At 38.9% G+C, this 24,996-nt stretch overlaps 1 protein-coding gene across 1 annotated transcript in view; it reads right to left on the reverse strand.

Annotated features, from left to right (window-relative positions):
* Positions 1-24,996, reverse strand: part of UNC79 (unc-79 homolog, NALCN channel complex subunit) — a 97,542-nt gene that overhangs the window by 68,280 nt on the left and 4,266 nt on the right. Inside the window, 20 exon segments of the mRNA XM_035888719.1 lie at positions 1,282-1,483; positions 2,772-2,953; positions 3,308-3,465; positions 4,578-4,726; positions 4,811-4,890; positions 5,306-5,447; positions 6,859-7,086; positions 7,685-7,906; positions 9,282-9,422; positions 10,654-10,777; positions 11,649-11,839; positions 13,722-13,952; positions 16,275-16,446; positions 16,773-17,002; positions 18,057-18,085; positions 19,360-19,400; positions 20,568-20,656; positions 22,473-22,537; positions 24,049-24,178; positions 24,829-24,884. Of these exon segments, the coding sequence (XP_035744612.1) occupies positions 1,282-1,483; positions 2,772-2,953; positions 3,308-3,465; positions 4,578-4,726; positions 4,811-4,890; positions 5,306-5,447; positions 6,859-7,086; positions 7,685-7,906; positions 9,282-9,422; positions 10,654-10,777; positions 11,649-11,839; positions 13,722-13,952; positions 16,275-16,446; positions 16,773-17,002; positions 18,057-18,085; positions 19,360-19,400; positions 20,568-20,656; positions 22,473-22,537; positions 24,049-24,178; positions 24,829-24,884 (2,862 nt within the window).

The following is a 24,996-nucleotide window of genomic DNA, read 5'->3' on the forward strand; positions in this document are numbered from 1 at the left end:
CCCAAATGTGGCCTCTAGTTTTGCCTTACTGACCTCCTGTCCTGCCTACACCTATCATCCTGGATTTGAACAGTGTCTCCAAAAATCTGTGAGTGTGATTATGCATTTATAGTAGTGTTACCAGCAGTATCATTGCATGTCTTAATGGGGTCACCAATACTTTTCTATACTTATGCCTACAGTGCATTAAAACCCTGTGAGCCTAGTTATCTGAGTGACTAAAGCCAGCGAGCCCATCCTTTGCACCACTTATGTCTTTGAAAAGGCAAAGAGAAAGGTTAAAAAGAAACTTGAAAAATATCTTTTGCATATTTTAAATTTTAAATCACTCCCAAATACTCATATTTAAAGATATGACCCTACATTTGCAGCCAGAGGTGCTAGAAACCAGTGCTGAAATTCCCTCCTCAGGCTGCAGCAGCAGTTCCCAGCTTTGGGTCAAGCTACTTGCATATGGAGAAGAAAATATGTTTACAGTTCCACCCATCTCCTGTATGGATGCAGCAACAGCACCTGGGCTTTCTTAGGCACTGCGTTCCACGCAAGTGTAGGAGGAGGCATGAGGCTGCTGAGGGAGCACACATTGTCCAAACAGCTGTCCCCACCTCCTCCAAGCAAATCACATGGAAATGGATCTGCCTCATGGACCACCACTTGGGTAAGGAAGTTTTCAGTTACTCAGCATGTGAAGCAATCATGCACAAATTATTTTGTAGCCCCCCCTAGTGCATGGAAGTAGACATGGTGTCTCATCAAGAAACCAAGCATGAAGAGGACAAATGTTTACAAACATTTGTCACTGCAGGAACAGTTAACTGAGCACCATCTCTAAGAGTCCGTGTACCTCTTGTGCTGTGCCCCATATATTTGTTTGTTTTTCAAGTGTCATACAGCTCCTAGGGATGTCTTTATATAGACCACTACAGAATAGAGTCAGGCATGGCCTAGGCCTTTGAGAACTCAATGTCAATAGCATAAGAACAAGCGCAGGTTAATGCAGGTTGCAGCTGGTCACAGAACCAGACTGCATTTCAACCAAGGCTGGCAATCACATCCTAGTGAGAGTAAAACAAGACACCCAAAGGTGCCACAGAATATAGCCTAATCTGTATTCGGGCAGTCAAAAAATGCTCACTTCAAATTATTCTCTTTTGGCCTGAAAGGTTACTTAATTTCAGAGAATTTATACAGGTGAGACCTAGATCTCTCTCAGACCCTTGCAGGCAGCCGAAATTCCAGAAGCTGATAAAAGGTGATCAGATTGATTTGGACTCTGCTTACTTGTTGGGAAAGGGAATTCTTTGTTGCAGTCCAGATGAAGCTGTGCTTCCAGAGACAGGGTCTCAAAGCGATTCACAAAGAACTCCCAGCTCAAAGCTGGAATATCCGCTTTTAGAAAATGAAGCAGCAAAAGCTTACTAAGGATCGTGGGCCTGTCCTTGACAACTGTGTCAAACTGGAAATCAAGGCAGAGGCAGAGACCCTATAAAGAAAAACAAAAACCAACACAGAACTCAGATGTGAAAACTTTAAGCCATTTTTAAAGCAAAGGGATGTCAAAGCTCGCAACTTCTCCTGTTAATTAGTACCAAGATGAAGGTTCAGCTCCTTTTTCCTACCAAGTCCTTTAAATCACAACTAATGCTACTGATTTCAGTGGAAAAGTAAGGTAAGTAGGGAGATAAACGAACATATTTAGAATGTAGAATTTGCTAAGATTTTGAGGCATACAAAAGGTATACGCAAAGTTCTGTCCTACTGCACATTTGGTACACAGTATCAGTGTATTCTTTTCACACACCCCTGCCTGAGAAAAATCTTGTATTTAGGCAACTGAATCAAGCCCTTAATTACAAAAAGGATGAATCAACAAGCCCAAACAGAGGAAGAAAGATTATGTGGTGAACTGTATCAGAAGTGCTTTGTCTTAAAATGCTGCTGTATTTTATCTACACTAGAATTTTGGGTGTAGTGTTAAGACTTATGTTTGAGAAGAAAACACACATTCAATATGGAAGTGCACTATACTGGTAACAGTCTCAGTGAACTCAGTGAATTCAAGTTCTCTGGAAACTATTTTGAAAAGGCACTAGATGGAATAAAACTAGCAAGTATTAACAACTTTTTATAGGCAGTAAAACTGAACTTTTAAAAATACATATTCATTCTATTCTCCAGAGAACTAGAACTGAATTGTGTACTATGAGATTTTTTTTTTATCTTGCTTGCATAGGTAGGCTCTGATCCACTTTCATATCTTTAATCTTTCATATCAGTTTTAATCAAGAAAACTCTGATTGGCAGGGTCTCTCACATGCTTAAAATTACATACCTAAGTAGATCTTGAAAAGATCAAGATCATCTTGTTTGGTTTTGCTTGAATATATTTTCTCACTGTCAGCTCAGCAGGGTGTCATAAGACTTACTCTTTTTTTTTTTTTAATGTCAATACATTTTAAAATAATAAAAAAATTTAAAGCTTTCTACAATAGTAATGCAAATGCAACAGTAATCCTTTGCAGTCATCAAAGTTTTTATGGTTGGACTTGATGACCTTGCAGATCCTTTCCAACCTAAATGATTCTATAATTCTAAGTTGGGCTATCATTTTGCTTAGCTATTTTGTGCATATGTCAATTACCAAGACCTATAAGGCTTGCCTAAAGAGGTATTAGCAGTGCCCATAATGCTGTACACCTGAACTGCTTCGAACTTCAGGTGAAAACCCATATTCCTGTTTGAATGTATTTCTTCCCATACAATGAACCTACCTGTAAAGCTGGCCTCTTTATGGTGTCAAGTAATAGCCCAGCTCTTGTAGCTACTGCTGGGTTGACATCTTCCACGGCAGTCAGGAAACAGCAGAATGCGTGAGCCAAAGAGTACTTCAGTAGGTGGTTTTTTGTCACAGAGTGAATATCCAAAAATCTGCACAACACAGCTACCTTCTCCACTGTAGCAGCCATGCACCCAGACAAAGAAAATATGCATATTAGTTTAGGCAATGGCTTCTTTATGTCCTTATTAATATAACTCTCCTAGAAATATGCACATCTGAGAAAGTAACAACAAAAAATAGCCGGCAAGTGTTGTAATTTTGATTTTACTTTGATTATCTAAAATGTCTCATGTTCTCCACTATTTTACTGCATTGCTGTGCCACAGTTTCGCACCAGCCTATCTTGAAAAGTCCCCAAAGCAGCAAAAAGATAATCATCTATTATAGGTCTCCTCAGTTACAGCAGAGAAAGCTCTACCTCTTCAGTGAAGCAACAAAGAGCAAATAGTGTACATTTCTCAGGCCTACCTGCTTCAAATCTCATCTTCCAATCTTTGCTGTTGAAATTGCTGTTTATGATTGTCCAGAAAATGTCAGCTCCGTGGGGCAGCGAAAGTGCATGAAGAAGAAGCGGGACTGCCAGGGAAGAAAGCTGAGAGAACTCAGACTTCACAACTCCCCATAAGCTGGAAAGGCCAAAAAGAGCAAGCCTGCTTACAAAACCACTCCCTTGACATGCTTTCTTCTAAATATCTACACTGTATTTTTGGTGGGAATGCACTTTTCATAAAAATCTCTGTGAGCCATCCTGGGCATTTATGTGACTTGCTGGTAGAACGGAGCTACTTGCAAATCTTCAACTACAGCAGTTTTTCTTGAAAATCCAGGTTCAAATATTCCTCACATTGAAACACTTCAGATTTGACAAGAGTTTGCCTAATTCAAGGCAGAACTGCCGTGGAACATAATCCATGCTATGAATTAGCACTTTCAGCACGACCAGCTTCAGCGCATAAGACACGTGAACTGTCTTGGCACCACGAATCCTGTGCATCCACAAATGACTAAGATGTCAGGTGTTCACAATTTGCTGGTATTTAGATTCAGGACAATTTCCCTAGTCTGCTAAAACTCTACAGTCTCAGGAGATGCTCTATTAAATTGATACAGAGCAGGTATAAGCACTAATGAACACACTATATTTCAGAACATATGCTGATGTCTATTCAGTGAGTTTTCTGCAAAAGTCCCTTTCTCCAAAGAGAATCTTAAAATGCACAGATCTCAGTCCAATTCACTCTGATTCTAAATGAAAAAACTTCCTTTACCTCTTAAAAATAAGGTGCAATACTATTGTTCTCTCAGCTTTAATACTAAAGCCCTATAAACTGTGTGCCTGCCTGTACATCATCCTTTATTTTGTAGAGTCAGGGAGGATATCTCAGTCCCAGACGATGCTATTATTCAATATGGGAAAATTTGACTCACTGCAAAAACAAGTGGTGCATAACAGAGTAGCCAGGAAATGCTATTATTCAATATGGGAAAATTTGACTCAAAAACAAGTGGTGCATAACAGAGTAGCCAGGATGGACAATGCAGGGTTCCTTGGTTTCATTTGCAAGTTCTTAATTAGCCTATGCAATGTGCCCTTATACAGTTACTTAACCTTTCCACACTTCCCTACCACCCTTTGTTAATTCTCCATAATAAACCCGCAAATTCCTTGATGCCAGTAACAAATGTATAGTTGGGGAACCAACAAAGAATGAAGACAAAATGTGCCATAAAAACCTACCTTGCAATCAGCATGTGATCTTGAATATAGGCAAGAAATTGTGGATGGTCCTTTCTTGCTATATACAGGCATTCCCCATGAAGACACAGGATCTTCAGACAATTCAGCATGTTAAAAAGAATGTCTGGTTCTTCAAACCTTGACATTTCCTGTGTAAGCAGATGTACTACTCTCAACACAATGACACCACTTAACCAAAAATTCAAACTAAACAAACAAGTAATCAATGTTACCTGCAATATAGTGTATATGAGCTTCAAGGTAACTGGAAGTTGCTGGTAACAAAATTTTCTTTCTGGATCATTCTTTATCGCTGTTAAAAATGTAAGTTACATAAAATGTTGTTAAAGTTCTCTCATCTGTGGATTCAAAATGGAACTAAAGAATGTCAAAGTGATGAGAGATAAATTAATTCTAGCCACAGTAACCCTGCAGTCAGTAAAGTTACAACAGCACAGAATTTGGCATGTAATGTTTTTGCCACTTTATATGTTCAAAAAGCCAGGATTCCTTCTAACACTTTTTTCAGAGACAGTCACACTTGCTATCAACATAAATACAGCTTTCCTATTTAATTAATATGTTGAAAGAAATAAATGCATGAGAAAAAAAAGTGACTGTGCATTGCCAGACTTGAAAGACTGCTTCAGAACCTTGTATTCTATATGAGTAAAAGCGTTTCATTTAAAGCTCTACTGAAATACTCAACCTTCTCACACTCCACCTACCAGCATTTTCTGTGGTCTCTGAGTGATTTCCTGGGTTTTGTCCATGTTTTGGTGCCAATTTGTCTTCCTCTTCTACTTCAGTTCCTATAATAAACTCAGGTCTAGTATACAGAAGACTATCCTCGAGGTTATCTGTGGGCTCCTTTAAGAATATAATAAGTTAAATTCATTTCTTGATGTTATCTAAATACATGAGGCCATATCCTGCTGTTTAAGTTACATTTGCTGTGATAAGCTGAGCTCAAATGAGACAGACACTGTCTAGTTCCATATACACTTGCGCATTCGAATCACCTGCGTATCTAAAGTTCTGCATCAGTAGATGCATACCAACAAGAAGATTCTGTTTCAAACACGGATTTAAGTGGTACCACTTAACACAAACTGTATATCCATGTTGGAGCTAAGATGGATCCAGTCACAGGGCCATGATTTCACCAAACTTGTCATCATTGCCTCAGAGAAATAAGAGACAAGAGCAGGGTGTGTTTCCTACACTCCTGTAGAGTTACAGGCTTAGGGGCAGGGGCTGCCTCAGTCACCTCTACACTGAAAAAAGGACCAGGCTGGAGTTACTTCTGCCTATGGCTAGTTGCTCAGGACTACAGGTTGCCATTGTGACCTTTATGTTACAAATAGCAAGGTGGATCTTAGAAATGGTACTGAGCCCCAGCATTCAAAAGACTTCACCACTTGCTACTTTTCAGTTGAGGTAAGAATCTATACTGAAAGGGCATGAGATGATTTTTCTAGTACACATTACTGAATACCACATGCACAATGCCTACTATTTGCATACACATTCAAATGGAATTCTGAAACTTTTACACATCAAAAGGCATTGCTATGCCGACCACCGAAAAAAAAATTACTAGTAAACATCCTGCCACTGCCATGCCACATCAAATTAGCACTCAGAATAAGGGTAACAATGCTGTCTTCTGAACTATCAGATGGAACAGTTACATATAATAGACACACAGCTTAAAATAAATTCATCAAACCACAGGCAATACTTCAGATCTTCTGCAAAGTTACAGATGACTTTAATGATGACTAGTGATTGTAGAGTACATAGCTGTGTCTGATAAAGTTGGATACTCAACCTGAAGTATATTCTGGTTTTCGACAGTGCTCAGCATTGTCAAAAATCAAGCACCAACTAATGTTTGCTCACGTAACAACTGATTCACTCAAAATCAGTAATCATTTCAAAATATCCACTTAGCTTTTTGAAGGTGAAAAGCACTAAGTATTAACATTTCACATTTTATTTAAGACAGTATTATAGCAACATCCTTCTAAAGTGAAACAGCACTTCAGTGTTGATGGGGGAAGAGTTCATACTGGATGAATATTGTCATCTTCCCTGGGTTCTTTGAATCAATTCAAACTTAGGAAACTTTACAATTCAATGGCATTTTGCTTTAACCTCCCAAATCTGCCATGCCAAAGGCCAGCGCAGCTTTGCTCCCTTGTGCACAGTGTAATGAGAATAATGAAGAAGAAGAGTTTCAGCACACCAGTAATACCACTGTTCCTGCTCTACTTACCACAAGTCTGATTTCTTCTTTTGGAGCAAGCTGTTCCAACAGCTCAAAACCCAGCTGGTAACACAGAATGCTAGACTGACACAGACCACACTCAACTGCTTTTTCATCTTTCTGACAGGTGTGAGAACCACCCCAGGGTGCCTGGAACACATTGTTTATGATGGATATTATATCTTTTGAAATGCTGTTCTCTAAGCCCAAAGTGACACCATCATCCTGGAGTTCCATCTGAAAGAGAGTGAAAAGAGTGAGGATTTATTATTTATTTAAAAGCCAAAGCACTAACTATTCTGCCTATTCCTACATTTCTGCTAGTGTTATTACAGTATTGGGAAGACTTTGAGATAAACTGGAACTCATAATTTTAAATTGCCACCAGTGTTGAGGCCCAAGCTCAGCTAGCATAAATAGACAATTTCAAGCACAGTATCCATGAATTTTACCTGGAGACAGTTATTCAAAACACTTGGCCTTGGATTTACAATGTACAAATGTAGCTACCCAAAAATTATGCATCTAATCCGAGCCTGTCAACAAGCCTCTGCTTTTAGTCTGTAGAAATAAACGTATCTCCAAGGAGAAGTTCCTTTCACTCATATAAGCTACATAATGAATGTGGAGGTATCTAACTTCCTCTTCATTGAACATGAACCTATAACTCCTATATGGGTAAAGACAGGTAACAGCCCTAAAGGGATCTAAATGCCTTATACTTCCATGTCAGTCCCTTAGCAGAAAGGGACTCAATACAGGATTAAAGGAGAGCTAAAAGCGACTACAGAACCTCAGTGTCCCCTCAATACGGGTGTTTTTCTTCTGCAAGTACCTGCTTCAAGATGAGATCAAACATCAGAATGAAGCAATTGAGATTCATTTCATCATCTTCACACTCAAGATCAGTTGTCTTTCCATTGGGGTGTCCAAAGTTCTTGAAAGGGCTGTGAAAAGGACTACGTATTGGACTCCGAAATGGGCTCTGGAAGGGGCTTGGGAAAGGACTCAGCATGTTGTGCTGAACTCTGCGCCCAGGGTCAGAAGCAACGCTTACCTGAAGACATAAAGAATCAACAAGTCCAAATGACTGTTAGGGATTTAAGCAATCTCATTCTATACGAAACTGCAGGAAATGGCAAGAATTTTGACAGCCAAATTGCAAAATCTACACGTCCTTTAATGCCATTAAATGATAAAATTATAATAGAAATACAGGAATCAAATTCTGCAAGATGTATACATTCTTTTAAGCTAAGTGGCTGACATCCATCATCTTATTCCCACTAAGGAGGAATTTTAACATCATAAACCAGAGAATTGGTGCAGGCAGTGAAGTGGCCATCAGGTTACAACGATCTGCTTCCCGATCCAGGGACACAAACTTCAATAGTAGGAGGCTAATAAAGGTGGCTATCTCAAGAGAACAGTGTAACCAAGGATACAGGAAATGAACTAGACACTACAGTAACAAGACGTACATTAGGCCACCTAAACCACCCTGAGAACCTTTGTGCATGTCTGCATTGATTTACATCTGCACTACATTAGGCCACCTAAACCACCCTGAGAACCTTTACGTGTTGCAGGGAGATACACATTAGATGACACATGAGGTCTATTTTCAGGCCAGCTATGGTCTGGAAGTCCAGACAGTAAGTTTGTCTGTTTTCTCTGCTTAGTTTAGAAGTAGTCATGGGCTAGGTGTTGGGACTGCTCTCTGCGGAGCTAGATCAGAAGACAGGAAGACCACACATAAGGAATCATCAACTGCCTAGATGCTTGTAGTTCCTTAAATCTAAAGATCTGACCTTTCAAGCACTCTTGTTCCTGCTGTCCTTGAAGCACTTCGTCCAAGACTACTGAGAAGTTAGTCACATTAATCCAAGTATGTGTAGTGCCTACAGATTTGTACATGTTTTCTTCCAGACCACAAGCCTTTGACAGACAACTTTAGATCAATTTTTGCATCTCTTGGATGGGGAAAAAGAAATGCAGGAAAACAGAAATAAATTCTGCTGTGTCACCCTACCAAAACATACCTAGGCCCACCAAATTTGCACTAGAGTACAAAAGCTCACTCTGGGTGACTAGTTGTCCGTAACTAGTTGATGGTTATTAACAGAAGGTACAGGGAATGAAAATGGTTGGAAAAGATACCAAGAAAACTCCAAACATGTCCCAAACGAACCAGTTCACTAAGCAAAAACTGCACAGTTTTTCTGCAGTTCCTACCTGCATTATCTTTACACTGATCACGTAATAGAGTAGTATTAATTGAATTAGTCATGCCAATTTTCTTCCATTTTCAAAATTTATAGTGTTTCCAATCAAATGCTGCCATATTGAAAGATGACTTTTTAATTCTTCACATGCATTCTATTAGGAAAACTGTTCTAAGCAAAAAAATAAGCAGGATAAATAACAGTTACCCTCCGAGCTGCAGTATTTCCTGCCAATTCACTGACTCTCGATTTTCTTTGATTTGCTAACTCTTTTACAGAATTAACTCCATCGGAAAACATGCTGATTAGTAACTGAAGAGGAACAACAATATCTAGTTCAGATAACACCTGAGGAAAGACAATAAATAAAATAGCATTAGTTTCAAGTTTGTGCCAAAATGCCAACCACTTTATAAGCACCTTTATCATACGATCCTCAGTTCAGCAAGTTCCATGCATTTAATTTTGGAATTCAATGAGGTGAGCTGCAAGCTTAGATTTCTGTTAGAATCAGGGCAAAAGAGAACTGGCAAAAAAAAGGATATTTTCAAAATATTTGTTTGCATCTGCCTGGCGCACCTTGAGTCAGTTTTATGCATGAACACACAGGGATGTGCGATTGTTCCATAGAAGTATTCTGTAAGCCAAAAGTATTACCAATACTTGGATGAATAACTATTTACTAAATTTATTATTATTTAAAACTGAATTCCAGTATTTATTCTAAGATTTCAGCCAGGAGGGTTGCCTACAGGTGTCAACATAGTGACAGGATGGTTATCTGCTAATCACTGAGAGAATATTCATCATCTATTTTGTCACCAACACTCAGACAAATATGAGCTCGTTCATGCTTGCCATTAACTGTTATTAGGTCAAGAAAAATCTAAAAAACCTAATACTTTACTTGAAAATTCTGCATACATGAAAACTGCTACAGTCATCAGGTAAACTGGACTTTGCAGAGGCTTAACCAAAATAACCTTCAGCAGAAAAGATGCAATAATGAAGAATACAGGTGTTATTCTGAGGTGCCGTGGAAAATTTTATACCCTTTTGAATTCACTGCCCCCAGCTGACATGATTGTCCCTGTAGCTTTTGAATATGAACACTGTGTGAATGCCAGCTTTATGGGGAAATATAGCACAAAAGGGCCAGAGAAACAGAAAGCTTGATGGGTACAGAGCTAGTCTAATCCAGGTCTTCATGTGCAGGAACAATTAGAACTGCTTCTGGAGTCTGGATTTAATTCTGGAATCTACAGACCAAATGCTGCAGAGACTAAAAACTACTGCTGGCAAAAAGTCAGGCAGCTGAATGGCCCTAAAGACACAACCGACATTCAAAGGTAAAAGCAATTTCCAGGCTTCTGTTACATTGTCTATGATGGGCTAGTAACATAAAGCTTCCCAGAATCTTTCTACCTTACACTGGGGCTAAGCAAAGGGCAGAAGGTTCCGTGATCCTTGGAAAAGTGTGTGTGGAGGGGTTACCCTTCTTTTTTTTTTTTTTTTTTTTTTTGGTCTTTTTCAAAATCATAAGGTGCTTCAGCATGACTTGTCAAGAGAGGACACTTACATGCAGCCAAAGCAACGCTTGCTCTTGCACAGAGGATGGATACCCTGTGAATCGACAGCTAATGAAGCCAAACATCTCCTCCATGGAGAAAGGGAGAGGGCAAAGTTCAATGTCAAACATTTTGCTGAAAAGTAGAAAAAAAAAAAATAGCATCACTGAGTTACCACGGCACACACGGTGTGAGATATACCAGAAAACTGGCAGAAAGACAATCTCACTGCCAGCACTGATGATGCTTCTGTAATCTTACTTGCACCTCCACTCTCCACAGGAGTTGAGGTAGGTTGCTGATACCACCTGTCCTGACTGCAAAAGATCATCTCTGAATTTGGTGATATATCATATCATGCCTGGTTTTATTTGATAGCAATATCTTTTTCAACACCCAATGTAAAAATTTGAAAGTTTCTCATCTCACTCCACTATTCCATGTTTACACTAAAAAAGTTTACATTGATACCTACAACTGGCCTTACAGTCAGTTTCAGAGCCTCTTCATCAGTTAAAAGGCAATGTGAACTTTTATTGTCAGGCATACATCGGACACGAAGTTATGACTCAGAGAGCCACCATTCTTATACTGGTGTTTTCTTGGCTCAACAGGGGAAGATATTAGCAAAATCAATAGAAACCATCAGTCTTTCAGTGCCAGATCTACTAATCCCCACTATTTCTCATCAACAGCTGGTGAGGAGCAGAAAGATGCTTCTTCCACCATGCTGCAAGAAGCCACTGAAATGTGCTTTGCTCACAGCAAAGCAGCATCCACGTAGTTGGCTCTTGGTACAGATTTGAGGGTATCAGGAGCAATAAAAGGAAACTTTCGCAAAGCTCAAGTGCTTTAGTCTGAACAAGTCATAAAAAATTCAGAAGTATTTACTCACTATGTCTATTGCACACAGGCATTTTTATTAGCTGTCACCATCTTATTGTACTAAAACCCTCAACAATCAACATATGCAACAATAGAATGGTTCCTACATATGCCTACATACCTCAACACTTCCCGGAACTCCTTCAGTTGATTATCAGGCACTTCCGTCCTTATAGCTTCCAACCACTCTGGCATGATACATTCCCACACCGACTGGTTTATCACATTATATGGAATCAAGCAGAGGATTCGATTCAGACCTTCTTTTAATTGGGTCACAGCACTACACGATTTGTCCCAGTATCCACCAACCTGTGGGTGTTTCCAGGAATCATACTGATGAACAATATTTCTAGTCCCTGTAACCTGCCCAGCACCATAAATTTGCTCAGTGTATTGCAACCATGAAATTGCAGGGGTGATCATCAGCACCTTCCAGCCTGAATTTAGAATTCAGCCATGGGGATTGAATTGGGTTTTTTCTCTCACATTTGATCCACAGTACATAAAAGCACTCTTCCAAGATTTAGATTAAGTTTGCTCACTTCCAGGCCATGATGCAGAGTAAGCTCTCATTGTTTACTGTTCTCAACAAGGGACAGATTTGTTTGGTCAAATTTTCACCTTCAGTTATTTGTTCTGGGCACCTTGTTACAGTGTTACATCCTTATTTTGAAAAACCTGATCTGTGCCAGGTGTTCTTTTGTGGTTGGTTTTTTGGGGTTTTTTTGAGGGAAGGTTCTAAGTGATGGAAACCAAAAAATACACTTCTAAGTAAATAAGTAACTGGACTACCGAGATTAATTATTCTAACTGACCTCAGCTCACATCTGCTGTTCCTGACTAATGGCTCTAGAAATGCCTGCTGTTTTGGCAGCAACTACTGGTAATCTCATCCAACAAACTATTTTTTCTCCATTCATCACAGCTAATTTCATGGATGTTTGTCTTCATGTTCTAGCAAACCCTTGCAAATCTGGCAAGTTGTCAGTCTAGTCTTACATATTGCAGTGGGGGTAATAAAAATCAAAAAAGGGGCTGGATCCAAGACAAGAAAAACATCCATAACAGATTACAGCATGAGCTTCAGTCCTTCCCTTCCCCCCCTTTAGCCTCAAAGCTCTGATCTCTTTTCTTCAGTTCTAACATTCGATTGAGCCATCCACCTCTCAAATTTCCTCAGCTGCCCTCCAATCCTCCCACAGCCAGGTGTATCTTCAGAGCGATGGTTCAGAGTAAGACACATACACACACTGGTCTGCACACGTACAGCAAATCCCACACATTAGGTCATGAAAAATCCACAGATGCACACTTCATCCCTGATGATGTAATGTATCACATCAAGTCTTTATGGCCCTTCCTAGTCTAGCCACTTAATTTTAGGAAACAAAACCAGTATGTCCCCTGGACATTTTATGTAAAAGGGTTACAAAATGAAAGTCTTACAAAAGCACATGTGGTACAGTTGGCAGTGATAAATGAGGAAAAAGTCTTAAACCTCTCACAAATATGAAGTTCCTATTTTCATGCTGATGTTTCATTTTCTATTGAGGAATATTCATATGCCTGACTGTTGCCTGTCTTCACTACCCAGTTTAAGTGGAGAGTTCTGCTTCATAACTAATGGACAGATAGAAAGACTCTTTCTAGAAGCAATTCCAGCAATGGTCTCACTTAGGCACCCTAAATGACCTTCCAGGTAAGTCTCTTTCTCTCCATCTGCAATAAAGTGAACGATGGCATACTAGTCTCTTAACTGAGTCACTTAAATTAGGTATCTGAAGCTACAGGGCACCAGTATGCCCAGAGCTCCTTTCAGTTACAACTGTGTGATTTCATGAACCTTAATTCACAGCTGCACAGATGAAGTATGCAAAGAACAGAGAAACATTAGTAAAGCAGACTAGTAAAGGACAGGCTTATATCTGGGAGCAGAAAAATGATATCTTTTATTAAAGACAAGCTTGGGTGCTTCGGCAGCATAATGGAAATGTGTCACTATCAAAAATGTACAGTAACTTTCAACACCTATAATATTCTATTCTATGAAGAGAAAAAGTTCCTGAACTCCACTGCTCCCTCAACCACTGAGATTTCTTTTGCCTTGACAGAGCTGGGAAGAAATGGTCTTTATACTTAAGACTTTAATCTCTGTGACAAATAAAGGAACCTTGAGATAAATTATTCTTACCCTGGCAAACTCCATTGGTTTAGGAAGGAGGCACATAACCATGACATCAAACCGGACATCACAAACAGTCTTCAACCACTTAGTAACAAACTGGGGTTTGAGCTTTTCAACAAGGCTACCAACTTCATCATCCATCATGTAAGCTGTAGAGTGAAACCACTGGAATACCATGCTAACCAGCCTTGCTAAACTCTCTGTAGGTGTATTCTCACTGGGAGTGCAAAGGCTCACCTGGAAGACAGAAACACAAATCAAGTTTCATTTCTACGATTAAAGGTGACAAAGTTTTTGTTTACTGTATTTTGCATATTCTCAGAGATATGAGGATGCAGATTACGTAGAAGACAAATGAGCTGATCAGTTTTAAGCGGAGTTTGGCACAGGACAATTGACAAAACATTTCCAAACCAGAAAGTAACAATAAGAGGGGAAAAAAAACCCAAGTACTTAATTTTTTGTTTCTTAGTTTCAACACTGAAAATATCAATACAGAATGCTTTGACAAACTGAAACCTTTTGGTTTGAAATTTAAAATTACTTTTAATGTCAAAAGCTAATGTAATGCCTGGTAAAATATGTGATACACATACACACGTATATATAAAATGTACAAGAAAAAAAACAAACCAAATGAAGAGTTTCCAAAAGTCTGAAAGATGTCTACTTAATATAGTAAGTGATCTTTGCTTCGCAAAAAGATTCCAATTCTGATTTTTTGTCCTCATTTGGGGTGGGAATATGAGTTTCAAGTCCTCAAAAATTCTCACATAATAATTAATATTCTTCTTCCCTTCTCCAAATTCTCTCTTTCTAAAATGATGTCTGCACTGTAAAACTATCCATAATCTGAGACCAAGTTTGTACTCCAGACCAGGCACACTGCTAAGTCCTTTAATTACCTGCCATTTAAGCTCTTGGTATCTTCTGGGGAGATGAGACAAAGTTTCAGCTGCGCTGAATCCAAAGAATGGAAAATAAGAGATGACAGGAGATTTAGGAAGCTCCTTTAACCCCCTATCAGCTGTTTCTTGTCAGTTCCTAGTAAAAGCTCTACTCTCAGCACTGGCAACCTGAAACCAGTGACTCCTGAACAAAGGAGAAACATTCATGTCATTTCTGAGGAAACAGCTGACAGCACTGCTTCCCAGAGAAGACCAGAACCCATCTTACAAGTGTTTTTCCTTTGTGTTTTTTCTTGGGATGAGGCAGCTAACAATACCCTTGCCAATTCAAAGTACAGTCTTCACTGTTCTACTTCATTGCAGGTTGAAGTCAAGGTGTTTGCTTCCTGGTGCTTCTCTCAGTTGAGTGTTAACTCAAAGGCAGTATCAGCTGGCAGCTTCTTTAATAGGAACTCTTGAGCTCTGTCCAGTTTCTACATGAAAGGTATTCATTTTACGAAAGAAAACAGCAACCCATTATTTCTCACAATCTGTCATCTCTGCCAATACTCACTACAGAGAGTGAAGTCAGTGAGCTCCCCCTCCCTACCATAGAAAGACAGACTCTCGGTGTCAAGGATGAGGCAAGTACAGTCTAACAAAACCTGTTCTGTTCTCACTTCAATTCTACTTCAGGCAACACAGGCCTTCCGTCTTTACAAAACATCATTTGAAACACAACAGATTAATATGGACCATAATTTTTTTTTTTAAATAATAAAAGGCTTTAAGTCTAAATCAATGTTAAACAACAAAACCCACAAGATTTCAGCAGAATATAAAGTTTACTCATGTAGTCACTTGAAACAGCAGAGCAGCTTTGTTGGCACTACAGGATTCTAGAACTGCCACCCTGCTATCCCCATCTCTGTTTAGATGATGGATGGGGTCCTGCTATTCCGCACTTATCACTGGGTGACCAAGGAGGAAAGAGCCTGAGAGGTCAAGGTGAATTGGAAAGAGCCTGAGAAGGAGAATTCTCCTTAAGGAGAATTGTAGAATGCAATTTCTGAAGATCTATCAGGCTCCAGCCTGGCCTGCTCATGAACTAGCCAATAGCAGCCCTGCTATTTTGGAATAATCTCTGCTAGCTACTGTGAGGGGTAGAACCAGCACGGCTTCACTCTGTCAACCCACACCACAAGAATTATCTGGAGTACAATGACTGGGACTGATCCAGCTAGACTAATCTGAAGGCAGGAAGGAAAAGCAGCCCACTAAGACTCCTCCAGCCTATTCAGAGGTAAGAGAGAAAGCTGAGCTTCCAGAGAGTGATGTTGAAAGATGGAAGGTGACAGATCTTTAGGGGACTGACTTTCAAGGTTAAAATAATGGCACTTGTGAGCAGAAGATGATGGCACATAGAAAGCCAATAAAAAACCTGAGAGGGTGAGTAATTCTGTTATACACTCTACACAGGACTCAGAAAGCAGTGAGCAGCTCCACCCAAACTAGTTCTGAAATCTCTGACAGCTTCACAGAACTTTTTGCTTACAAATCAGAAAAGTAGCCAACTAAAACCAAGAAGTGGGAAAAGATATAAAACTGAGGCTTCAGAAAGAAGAGGAGATGGAAGCAAGAAGAGTGAGAGAAGACAGCAAGAATTTCTTACCAAGAACCAGATTCCAAACTGGCTCAGGAGGCGTTGGTCATGCTTGTCATCATCTTTATTATCAAAGTCTGTGTTGTCCAGGGAATGATGAGAAGAGGAGAGGCCCATCTGTCTCCTGCGGTTGAGTTCATACTCCCTCTGCTCAGCATGAAACTCTGCTTCCTTCAGCAAGCTATAAAACAAGCTTGTGGTCAGTCAGTGCAACTTTCCTGCACTGGATACAGGGATTGGATCAAGAATAACAAGAGGTTGAGGTATCTGATTCATCACTTTCCTGAGAACAGTAATAAAATAACATCAAATTCTAGGATTCAAGGCTTCTTTCATGAGAACAACACTCACAGTTGATCAGTACTCTGCTAATGCAGCAGGAGTTCAGAGCCCCTGCTCTGCACTTATCCTGGTCAAACAATCAACTTGCACAAGATTTGCACGCAATATTTACATGAAAGCCTGATGCTGCTCTACACATTGAGGCCTCATAAACTGCCATATTACCTGATCACAGCTTCCACAGTACATACAAGTTCCTCTGCCCCACACTCCCGGGTATTGATAGGGGGTGGCGAGGTCTGATAAAGATGGGTTTCTGCGGCTGCCCCAACTTCACTGCTGTGATGATTTGAATGGCATCTTTTGCAATAGCGCACCGGCCTGTTGCCGTGGCGGCCACAGCAGCCCGCGGAGAAGCACGTGACAACAGCTCTTCTCACATGTGAACTACAGTTCTGGAAAACAAAAAAGATTTTATCAGGCCACAAGTATCAGGAAGTGGAATGGAAAACAGGGATGAGTCAGCACGAGGGAACTGGCTCAAGTGTTCGTCATTTCCAAAATCACTATATATAAGCACAACTGTGTGCTAACTCCTGATGCCAAGTGTCACTGAACTTCCAGAAGGATTAAGGTCAGGCCTAAATGCTGGGCCTGGACTTAAATGTCATGGTTTCTCTTCTTTTGGAGCAGACCAAACCAACATTAAAGTCACCAACCCCAACTTTCTGGCTTGGAGCCATCTCTGAAATTTACAGTAGTTCTCTTAACCCCTGCTTATACTTCAGAATGTCTTTCTCAGTTATGTGTAGGAACAGGCAGATCCTTAGGAGTGTAATCAATTGTGCCACATCAGTTCATGCTATGTAAGGATCTGCCTTATCATAGGTAACTGTCCAAGCCTCCAAAATATGTGGTATCTTTATTTTTGCCACCTGGTAATCCGGACCAACATAAAAGCTTTCTTTATTACATGAGATCTAGAACATACTATACACTGTACTCCTCATTATTAAAATGTTATCAAAACACACTAGCTGGTATGTATTGCAAGCAGATTCTTTTTGTCAGCAATCTTTTTAGAGCCAAGCAGTCATATATTCAGTCCATATATTTATTAAAATACACAGTTTACAGTAGGATTTTTGTCCAATTTAGGATTAATCCAAGACTTCAAAGAGATGAGAAGCTATAAATACTTAGATTTAAAATTAATCTCGTTCTATCCTCTTCATAAACAGAGTTATAGAATAAACACTGAGCTCAACTGAATAATTGAATTGCTTTACTAATTGCCACTTCAACAAAAACGTACAACACAAATCAAACATAAGCAGTTTTAACAAAAAGAAACCTTGCTGCTGAATCATTCCCATCCACCAACAAATGCATTCATGGATATATTGTGAAAATTTGGAATGGTACAAAAAAGAATGCACCACATAGTAATGGAATGACACTACACACAACATCAAATCATGCCCCATCATACATATGACTGAATCTTACCTTCTTCTGACATATAGCAGAAATTTCAGCTGTAAGGGGAAGGCATACAAAACATCAACACAGAATGACGATCCTTCTGTTTTACTATGGCAGCCATGGGAAAATGGACTTGCTGCAAGAAAGTCTCTGAGGCTAATCTTGTCTTTCCAGATATTCTTGAACCCTCTAAGCCTGTTGGACCGCATGAGGTAGGACACTGTATACTTAGGCCTACGGGCTATTTCTACACCAAAATGAAAGAACAGCCTTGGTGCATTAAGTGTGGTGTGCTCTTCAACCCCTCCACTTTCTGCCTCACAGACAGACTTGTAAAACTACACCTGTAGGCACACTACTCCACATGGCATGATGTAGGAGACATGGCTCAGGCATGCCTACACTGCCTGTGAAAGCTCGCAGGATGAAAGATGAGTGAATATGGATGAACAATGTAGAATCAGCCACTATGTCTGTGGCCCATAACTTCATAGCGAAATGTTTGCAGATTCAACCTGTAAGCAGTAGGTATTCAGTCTGTTCCCTTGGCAACATCTGATTCAGTTAATGTAGGTGGCTTAGTAAAAAGAAGTACTTCCCTTAAGTAAATAAATTCTTTTTAGTCTGGATTAGATTTCTATTAAAAGGAGATAGCAAAAAAATCTCCACTGCCTAAAAATTTTCAGTTTGCAGAACAAAGAGAGAAGGAGTGTCTTTGTTCTGCCCTTGAAAGGGTTATTTTAGAGAATATGTGGCTGCCCTTGTAAACCCAGGAAATTCTGATTAGTCTGTCAACAAGCTTTCTCTGCATTCTGGTAGATAATAGAATATCAGGCTCTCTCACTGGCTAAAGGACAAAGATTGGATCAATGACTGGATCATTGAAAAATATTTTATGTCTTTTTCTGATATCCTTTACAGCCTTCTGTTCATAGAATAGATCTACAGAACTTTAAGAGCTTTTGAATCAGACTCAGGTTACTGAAAGAACTAGCCCCTTTTTATGGACACTGGTGTGGGACACAAATACTTTTAAAAAACTTGGTCACACCTGTAGATGCTTCAAGATTTGAAAATCTGTTCAATTGTCTCTCTTTCCTCACATATAAAGAGCTGCATACTATTTCATATAGAGGATTAGTCATTTTTTTCATAGTACTTTAAGGACACTAAGCAGTATTAAGTATAAACAAGCTACTTTACAATTCTAAAGAATTCCTTTACAATAGAATGCAGCATTTCAAGTAATACATTATGCAGAAATATCAGTAAGCATAGGGTTGTACAATTATGATTAGTTTGTACCTACCCTTAAAATACCTCTTACCTTGTGGTAGAAGAACATCAATCAACCATTCGCTGTGGTCCCTATAAAAATTGTATATCTAATTAGCTTTCCATTTTTTATTTAAATATGCATTTACTTTGCAAAGAGGAAATTTATCTAAATTAATATGGTAGGACTGACATTATTCTGAAGCTGCTTTTTTACAAATGTAGTTTTAGAAACTGCAGGCTGCTTTACATTACCTCTCTTTGTTGTGCCTGTCTTATTGCAAATTACCACTTTGCTGATGTTGGTCCACCATGTTCAAGGCTTTCAAAAAACTACTTTTAAGGCATAAATTTATCAAATTAAAACAGCATGTGGTCTGAAAGTCTGATGGCTAAGAAATGATAGTGAAGAATAACAGACGAACATTAAAAAAAAAAAAAAAGTACCAGGAACGTTTTCTGAGTGTCCTTAGAAGCTATGCTTCTACCAAATTCAATTACTTTTTCCTGCAGCTTTAAATCAATGATGACTTAAAAATCTAAGGTGAGATGTAATTGCTTTTCCTACAGCTGATGTGATATAAAGGTTTCTTAAACTGGGGTCAAAAACCCCCATGTAGCTTCTGAACTACCTGTAACCTTGTCCATTTGAACTAATGATTGGAACTCCCCATAAGTATTAGTAGATCTTGAAAAGTAATGCAAAACAAATTAGCCATTTTTAAAAAATAAAAATAATTTTTTAAAAAAGTGAGGTTAATTTCTCTCAGGCCATATTCCTTTCAGGTACTGGACAAGCCTGGACCAATTTCAATTCTTTACTCTGCTGCTTCACAGTATACGCTAGAGAATAATCTGAATTACATGTTACAGAAAAGTAATGAAATCTTTGTGAAAGAGCTTTCATCATAATGTCCTGCTTTTAATGACAACTAATGGATGAGGAGAAAAAACATTTCATAAGCAAAAGCTTGTACATTAATAAGATTCCCGTACCATAGTCAATGCATCCTACAGTATCTACTCATTAAGAGAACTTAACTTTAAAACTCACTACTGTTCAAGCTAGATGCAAATGCCTATTATGGGGTAAATTTCTGTAATCCTTATTCATTCTGACTGGCAGTATGCTCCATATATCGCAAAAGGGTTATCTATATAAATTGTATGCTATTAATACTGAAATAAAGCATAACTCCAGAGTTCTGAACTCTGGAGTCTGACTATACGTGATCATTTTCTAGCTCTTAGTTTACCTACCCTGCAATTCTCTGGCTACATTCCTCACAAAGATACAGGGGAGGTGGCTTATCACCCAAAGCCACAGACAAGGATGGGTCAATGCACATCTGAAACACAGAGAAGGAAAAGAATTAAAACAAGTGTTCATTGAAATTCACTGAGAAAGTTCAACACATTACTGCTAGGACATACAATAAAACACAGCTTTGATATGTGTAGAGAGCATTTAGTATTCTGAAAGATGGCACTCCACATCTGGCAGCACAGGATCTTAAATTATTTCTAACAAAGAGAGGGATGTAACTGAGAATGAGAGCCTATAGGAAGAGGACAGGACATATTTCAATGCCAGTATTATCACCCTCTGAAAAACAAATATATTTTGTGTCACACATTTACATTGCATAGTCATGACAGACTGACTTTTCATTTTTTCCAAAGAGATAGTCACTTAGAGGATCAATTGCTTAGGACAAAGTAATGTAAAAGTCTAGATATTTCTCTCTCAGTAACAGCACTTCGAGCAAAATCTAATTTTCAGTCATCGTAGTTGTTAACTATACAGCACAATTCCAGTGACAGAACGAAGACTATGGGCCCACAGTTCCCTTGGCAGCATAGGTCCAAACTTCATTTTGCATTAGCTTTTATCCTTCCACATTAGCAAGTTATAGAAAACAGTTACAGTTAACAGCCAGTTACATACAAATTTGTTTAAGTGTTTTGTACTATTTAAGGAAAAGCTGAACAGTAGTATGTATACACAATATCTTAACAACTTAAATCGAAATGTCTTTTACTCCATTCAAGCACAAGATCTGATTTATAAAGACAAATGCCTCTTTGAATGTTTCTCATCTTTGTTAAACAAATATACATTTATCTATCCAAGAGACAACAGGCTACATTTTTCTGAGTGATGACTGATCAAAACTGGTTCTGCCAAAATTAAGCTATGAGATCATTCAAAAATATTCAGGTACTTCACCTGCAAAGCTTGGAACTGTAAATTTCGTTGGTATTTTGCTCTACTCACTGGTTAGTCTGAATCTAGTGATCACTACAACACAAAGCAACACCTTCCAGCTTTTTTTCCTATAAAAAGGGATCATGGAGAATGATTGGAGCGGGCAGGAAAGTGGTCCCTCGCAGGACTTGTGAGATAGGTGTCACCATCATGCCCTGTCAATATCACAGCTTGTGGAAAAGGCTCACTGAAGAACTGTTTGACTGATGTAATTATGTTAGTATATGAATTGATGCCAGGAAAATTAGTTGTATCTACATATATATAAGTAGATACAAATCTAATTAATTAGTACACCTAACTGTAGCATGCTCTGCACTTGAGATGCTGTTCTTGCCTCTGCCATCAAATTCACTATGATCCAGGTCAAACCATTTTACTTTGTTACCCTGTGTGTAAACAGGAAAGGTATCATTTACCTCCCTCAAAGAGGGCTGTAGAAGAGGTTAAGTAAAGCTTTGTTGCTATTTGTTTTAGGACACCTTCCAAGCAAAGGATCACAGTCAAGAGTAGGGGCATTGTATTACCTCAATCAAGATACCAAGGTGAATATGTACCTATGTCATTGACATAATGTTTCCTGTATATAGTAATATTTGTGCACATATTTACACACATTTCAGGAAAATATTTACATGGATTAGCCAGGAGCCAGCTTAGAATTTTATGAATTTCTCTGCAACAATTTCTGCAGTTGGAGGAAATACCCTGTCTTGCTTTAGGCAGCCAAAGAACATATTCACAAAGTTCTGGCCCCCTTGGTCTTGACAGCCTTTACTGTTCCCTTAGCTCCTGCTCTTGGTCACCTGCACACAACCAGAGCATATGGCTGGGGTCAAAGTGCAAATTCCCATCCCCCAGATAGTTGGGTTTGATCCCTGAATAAATAGCAGTACCTTCACAGCTGGTTTGTTAATCGCATTATGGCATTCAATGTGCTGGCAATGAATAGGATTCCAGGCTGCAAAACCAAAACACAGCTGATTAATAAATGGATAAAATATATTTATATTCTTTGTGCCTAGTGGTATCAGTTGAGAACAAGGTCCTCTTCTACTAAGTACTATACAAATATGAGAGAAGACCTATCCATTCCTCGGGAAGCCTAATAAACAACCTAGAATATATAGGCCTACTGACTTGTTTGGGATATAATTATGAAATCAACCATGAACTCAGCAAAGAAATGGAAAAAGGAAGATGCAAACATCCCCGTTGTAGACCCTTCCTGATCTCACCAACACCTTTAATTAATTAATTAATTATTCTTCCACTCCACGAGCAGGATGGTAGGAATAGCTGAATAAATTCACTAACACTCCCAGGCAAAAAGAAAACACAGCTACGATAACGAAAAAATAGTCCAGCCACAGAAGGAGCCTTGTAATGACAAGAAGTAATCAACAAAGATATGCTCAAGTGGCATCACTTGGATGCTATATGGGATGCCCCCCGGTCAAAATGCCATGCAACTGCAAATAATACTCATCTAATTCTGGGATACATTAACAGAAAATTTTTATACAGGAAAATTATTCCAGTGTACCCTGTGCTAGTAGCAGTTCAGATGGAATGTCATGTTTAGTTTACAGACCTGCTTACATGAAAGGAGTGATGCAGAGCAGTACAAAAAGAATTATTTTTTTAAAAAGTCAAGAAAGCCTATCAACCCTTCAAGGGAAGGCTTTAGAACAGATCAGACACGCATGTATCAGGAACATTCAGGTCTTCTAAGGTCTCTTCCAATCCTTCATTTTTATTATTTAAAATGTGGCATTCTGGTCCAGAAATTTTAAAAATGAACAAAACATATCCCATATTACAGAGATTATTTGAAATAGGTTGAGACAGGCAAGCAGGAAAAGCAAGTCATGAATTGCTGCTGGACAGTCCCCACACAACCCCATCAGTATCACTGGGGAGTCTGGTGGACAGAGGACTTTGTACCATCCGCCTACTCAGCTTCAGCTGCATTGCTGAGTTTGTCTCTCATTTTCACCCTATAGTCAGCCTTGAGAACTTATCCATTATACTGACTGCACCTGACATCACCTGACTTTTTTTGACAGTAACAGCCAGATAAGGAGTCTTAGCAACAGCAGCAGTGATAGCAGCTGGCACAACAAAAGCAACCAAAGCAGTAATTGAAAGGAACATAAGCCAGAACCCTTGTGAGGCCGAGAAGGCGGTTTCACAGACCATTTGGAACACTGTATTTATTTCTTCTGTTCTGGTTTAGTGAGTATTGTGAGTAACACCATATATTTACTAGCCATGATCACAGTTTTTATTTTTCATAACATCTTTTGAAAATACCAAGAAATGGATCTTGTATATACTTATGAAAATACCAAACTATCAAACAAAAGATTTCAAAATACATCATAGAACTGTAAACATGTGACATCAACACACTTCTGTGTTAATTTCCTTTATATTTATTTTGGCCTATAAAAAACCAGCTGTACTGACCTGTGTACTGCAGTCCTCTGTACTCACTGATTGCCCCAGGAGGTTTTAAATTGGGCCAATAGTGAAATAACATTTGTACCGCTGGAGGTTTAACTTGAGATGGTCCATAGGCTATCACATATAGCAAATCCTAGGAAAGACATGTAGGAAATGTTTACTTTGCAAGGTAACACAATTATATATATATATATATTTTTATATATATATATGTTCAAAGATACCTGAACACACAAAATATATACCTTTCATGTCCTAACAAACATCCTTTGTACACTCTTACATGTAGATTAGATTACTAACTTCAATAACATGTTCACAATTGGCTTCTGAGTTTGATCGGAGCATCCAACGGCTACCACTCACCCTGCATAGTATACTAACATATAGCAAATGAAGCCTCTGTCCAGCCACGGAGAAAAGACATGTGATGTAGATAAGTAAATGGATCCAGATCAGATTTAAGCTAAGACAATACTCACAAATAGTCCTCATAAAAGTTCAGTCTCACATGAACTGAGAAGATTGGTTGTTATTAAAATTTCTAATTGGCCCACAACCACATAGTATTTAGGAAACAGAGCTCTGTTCTACAAAAAATGGAGCTGCTTCTGTAAACTAAATACCAGAAGGACCTTCCTCTCCATAATCCAGAGGGAGGATTGGATATAAAGATCATTTACAACTTCTTGGCACACAGTCCATTCAATTTGCAAGCCATCTGGGTTTCATTACTATCCATATACAGTAATTTCCAGAAAGTATATATGATCATAAACTTACTTTCCATACTTCTTGCTTATATTTCATGAGGCATTCCAATAATTGGCAGTGATACACTGAGAGAGAAAGAACAGCATAGACATAATACTGAAATGGAAACTCAAGTTACAGAAGTCATGTAATTAGCTGATTGGCTTTGCCTTCTCCATCCAAAGCTCTATACCTCAT

Source organism: Egretta garzetta, unplaced genomic scaffold (assembly GCF_000687185.1).
Source record: "Egretta garzetta isolate BGI_Z169 unplaced genomic scaffold, ASM68718v1 scaffold361, whole genome shotgun sequence".
NCBI lineage: Eukaryota > Metazoa > Chordata > Aves > Pelecaniformes > Ardeidae > Egretta > Egretta garzetta.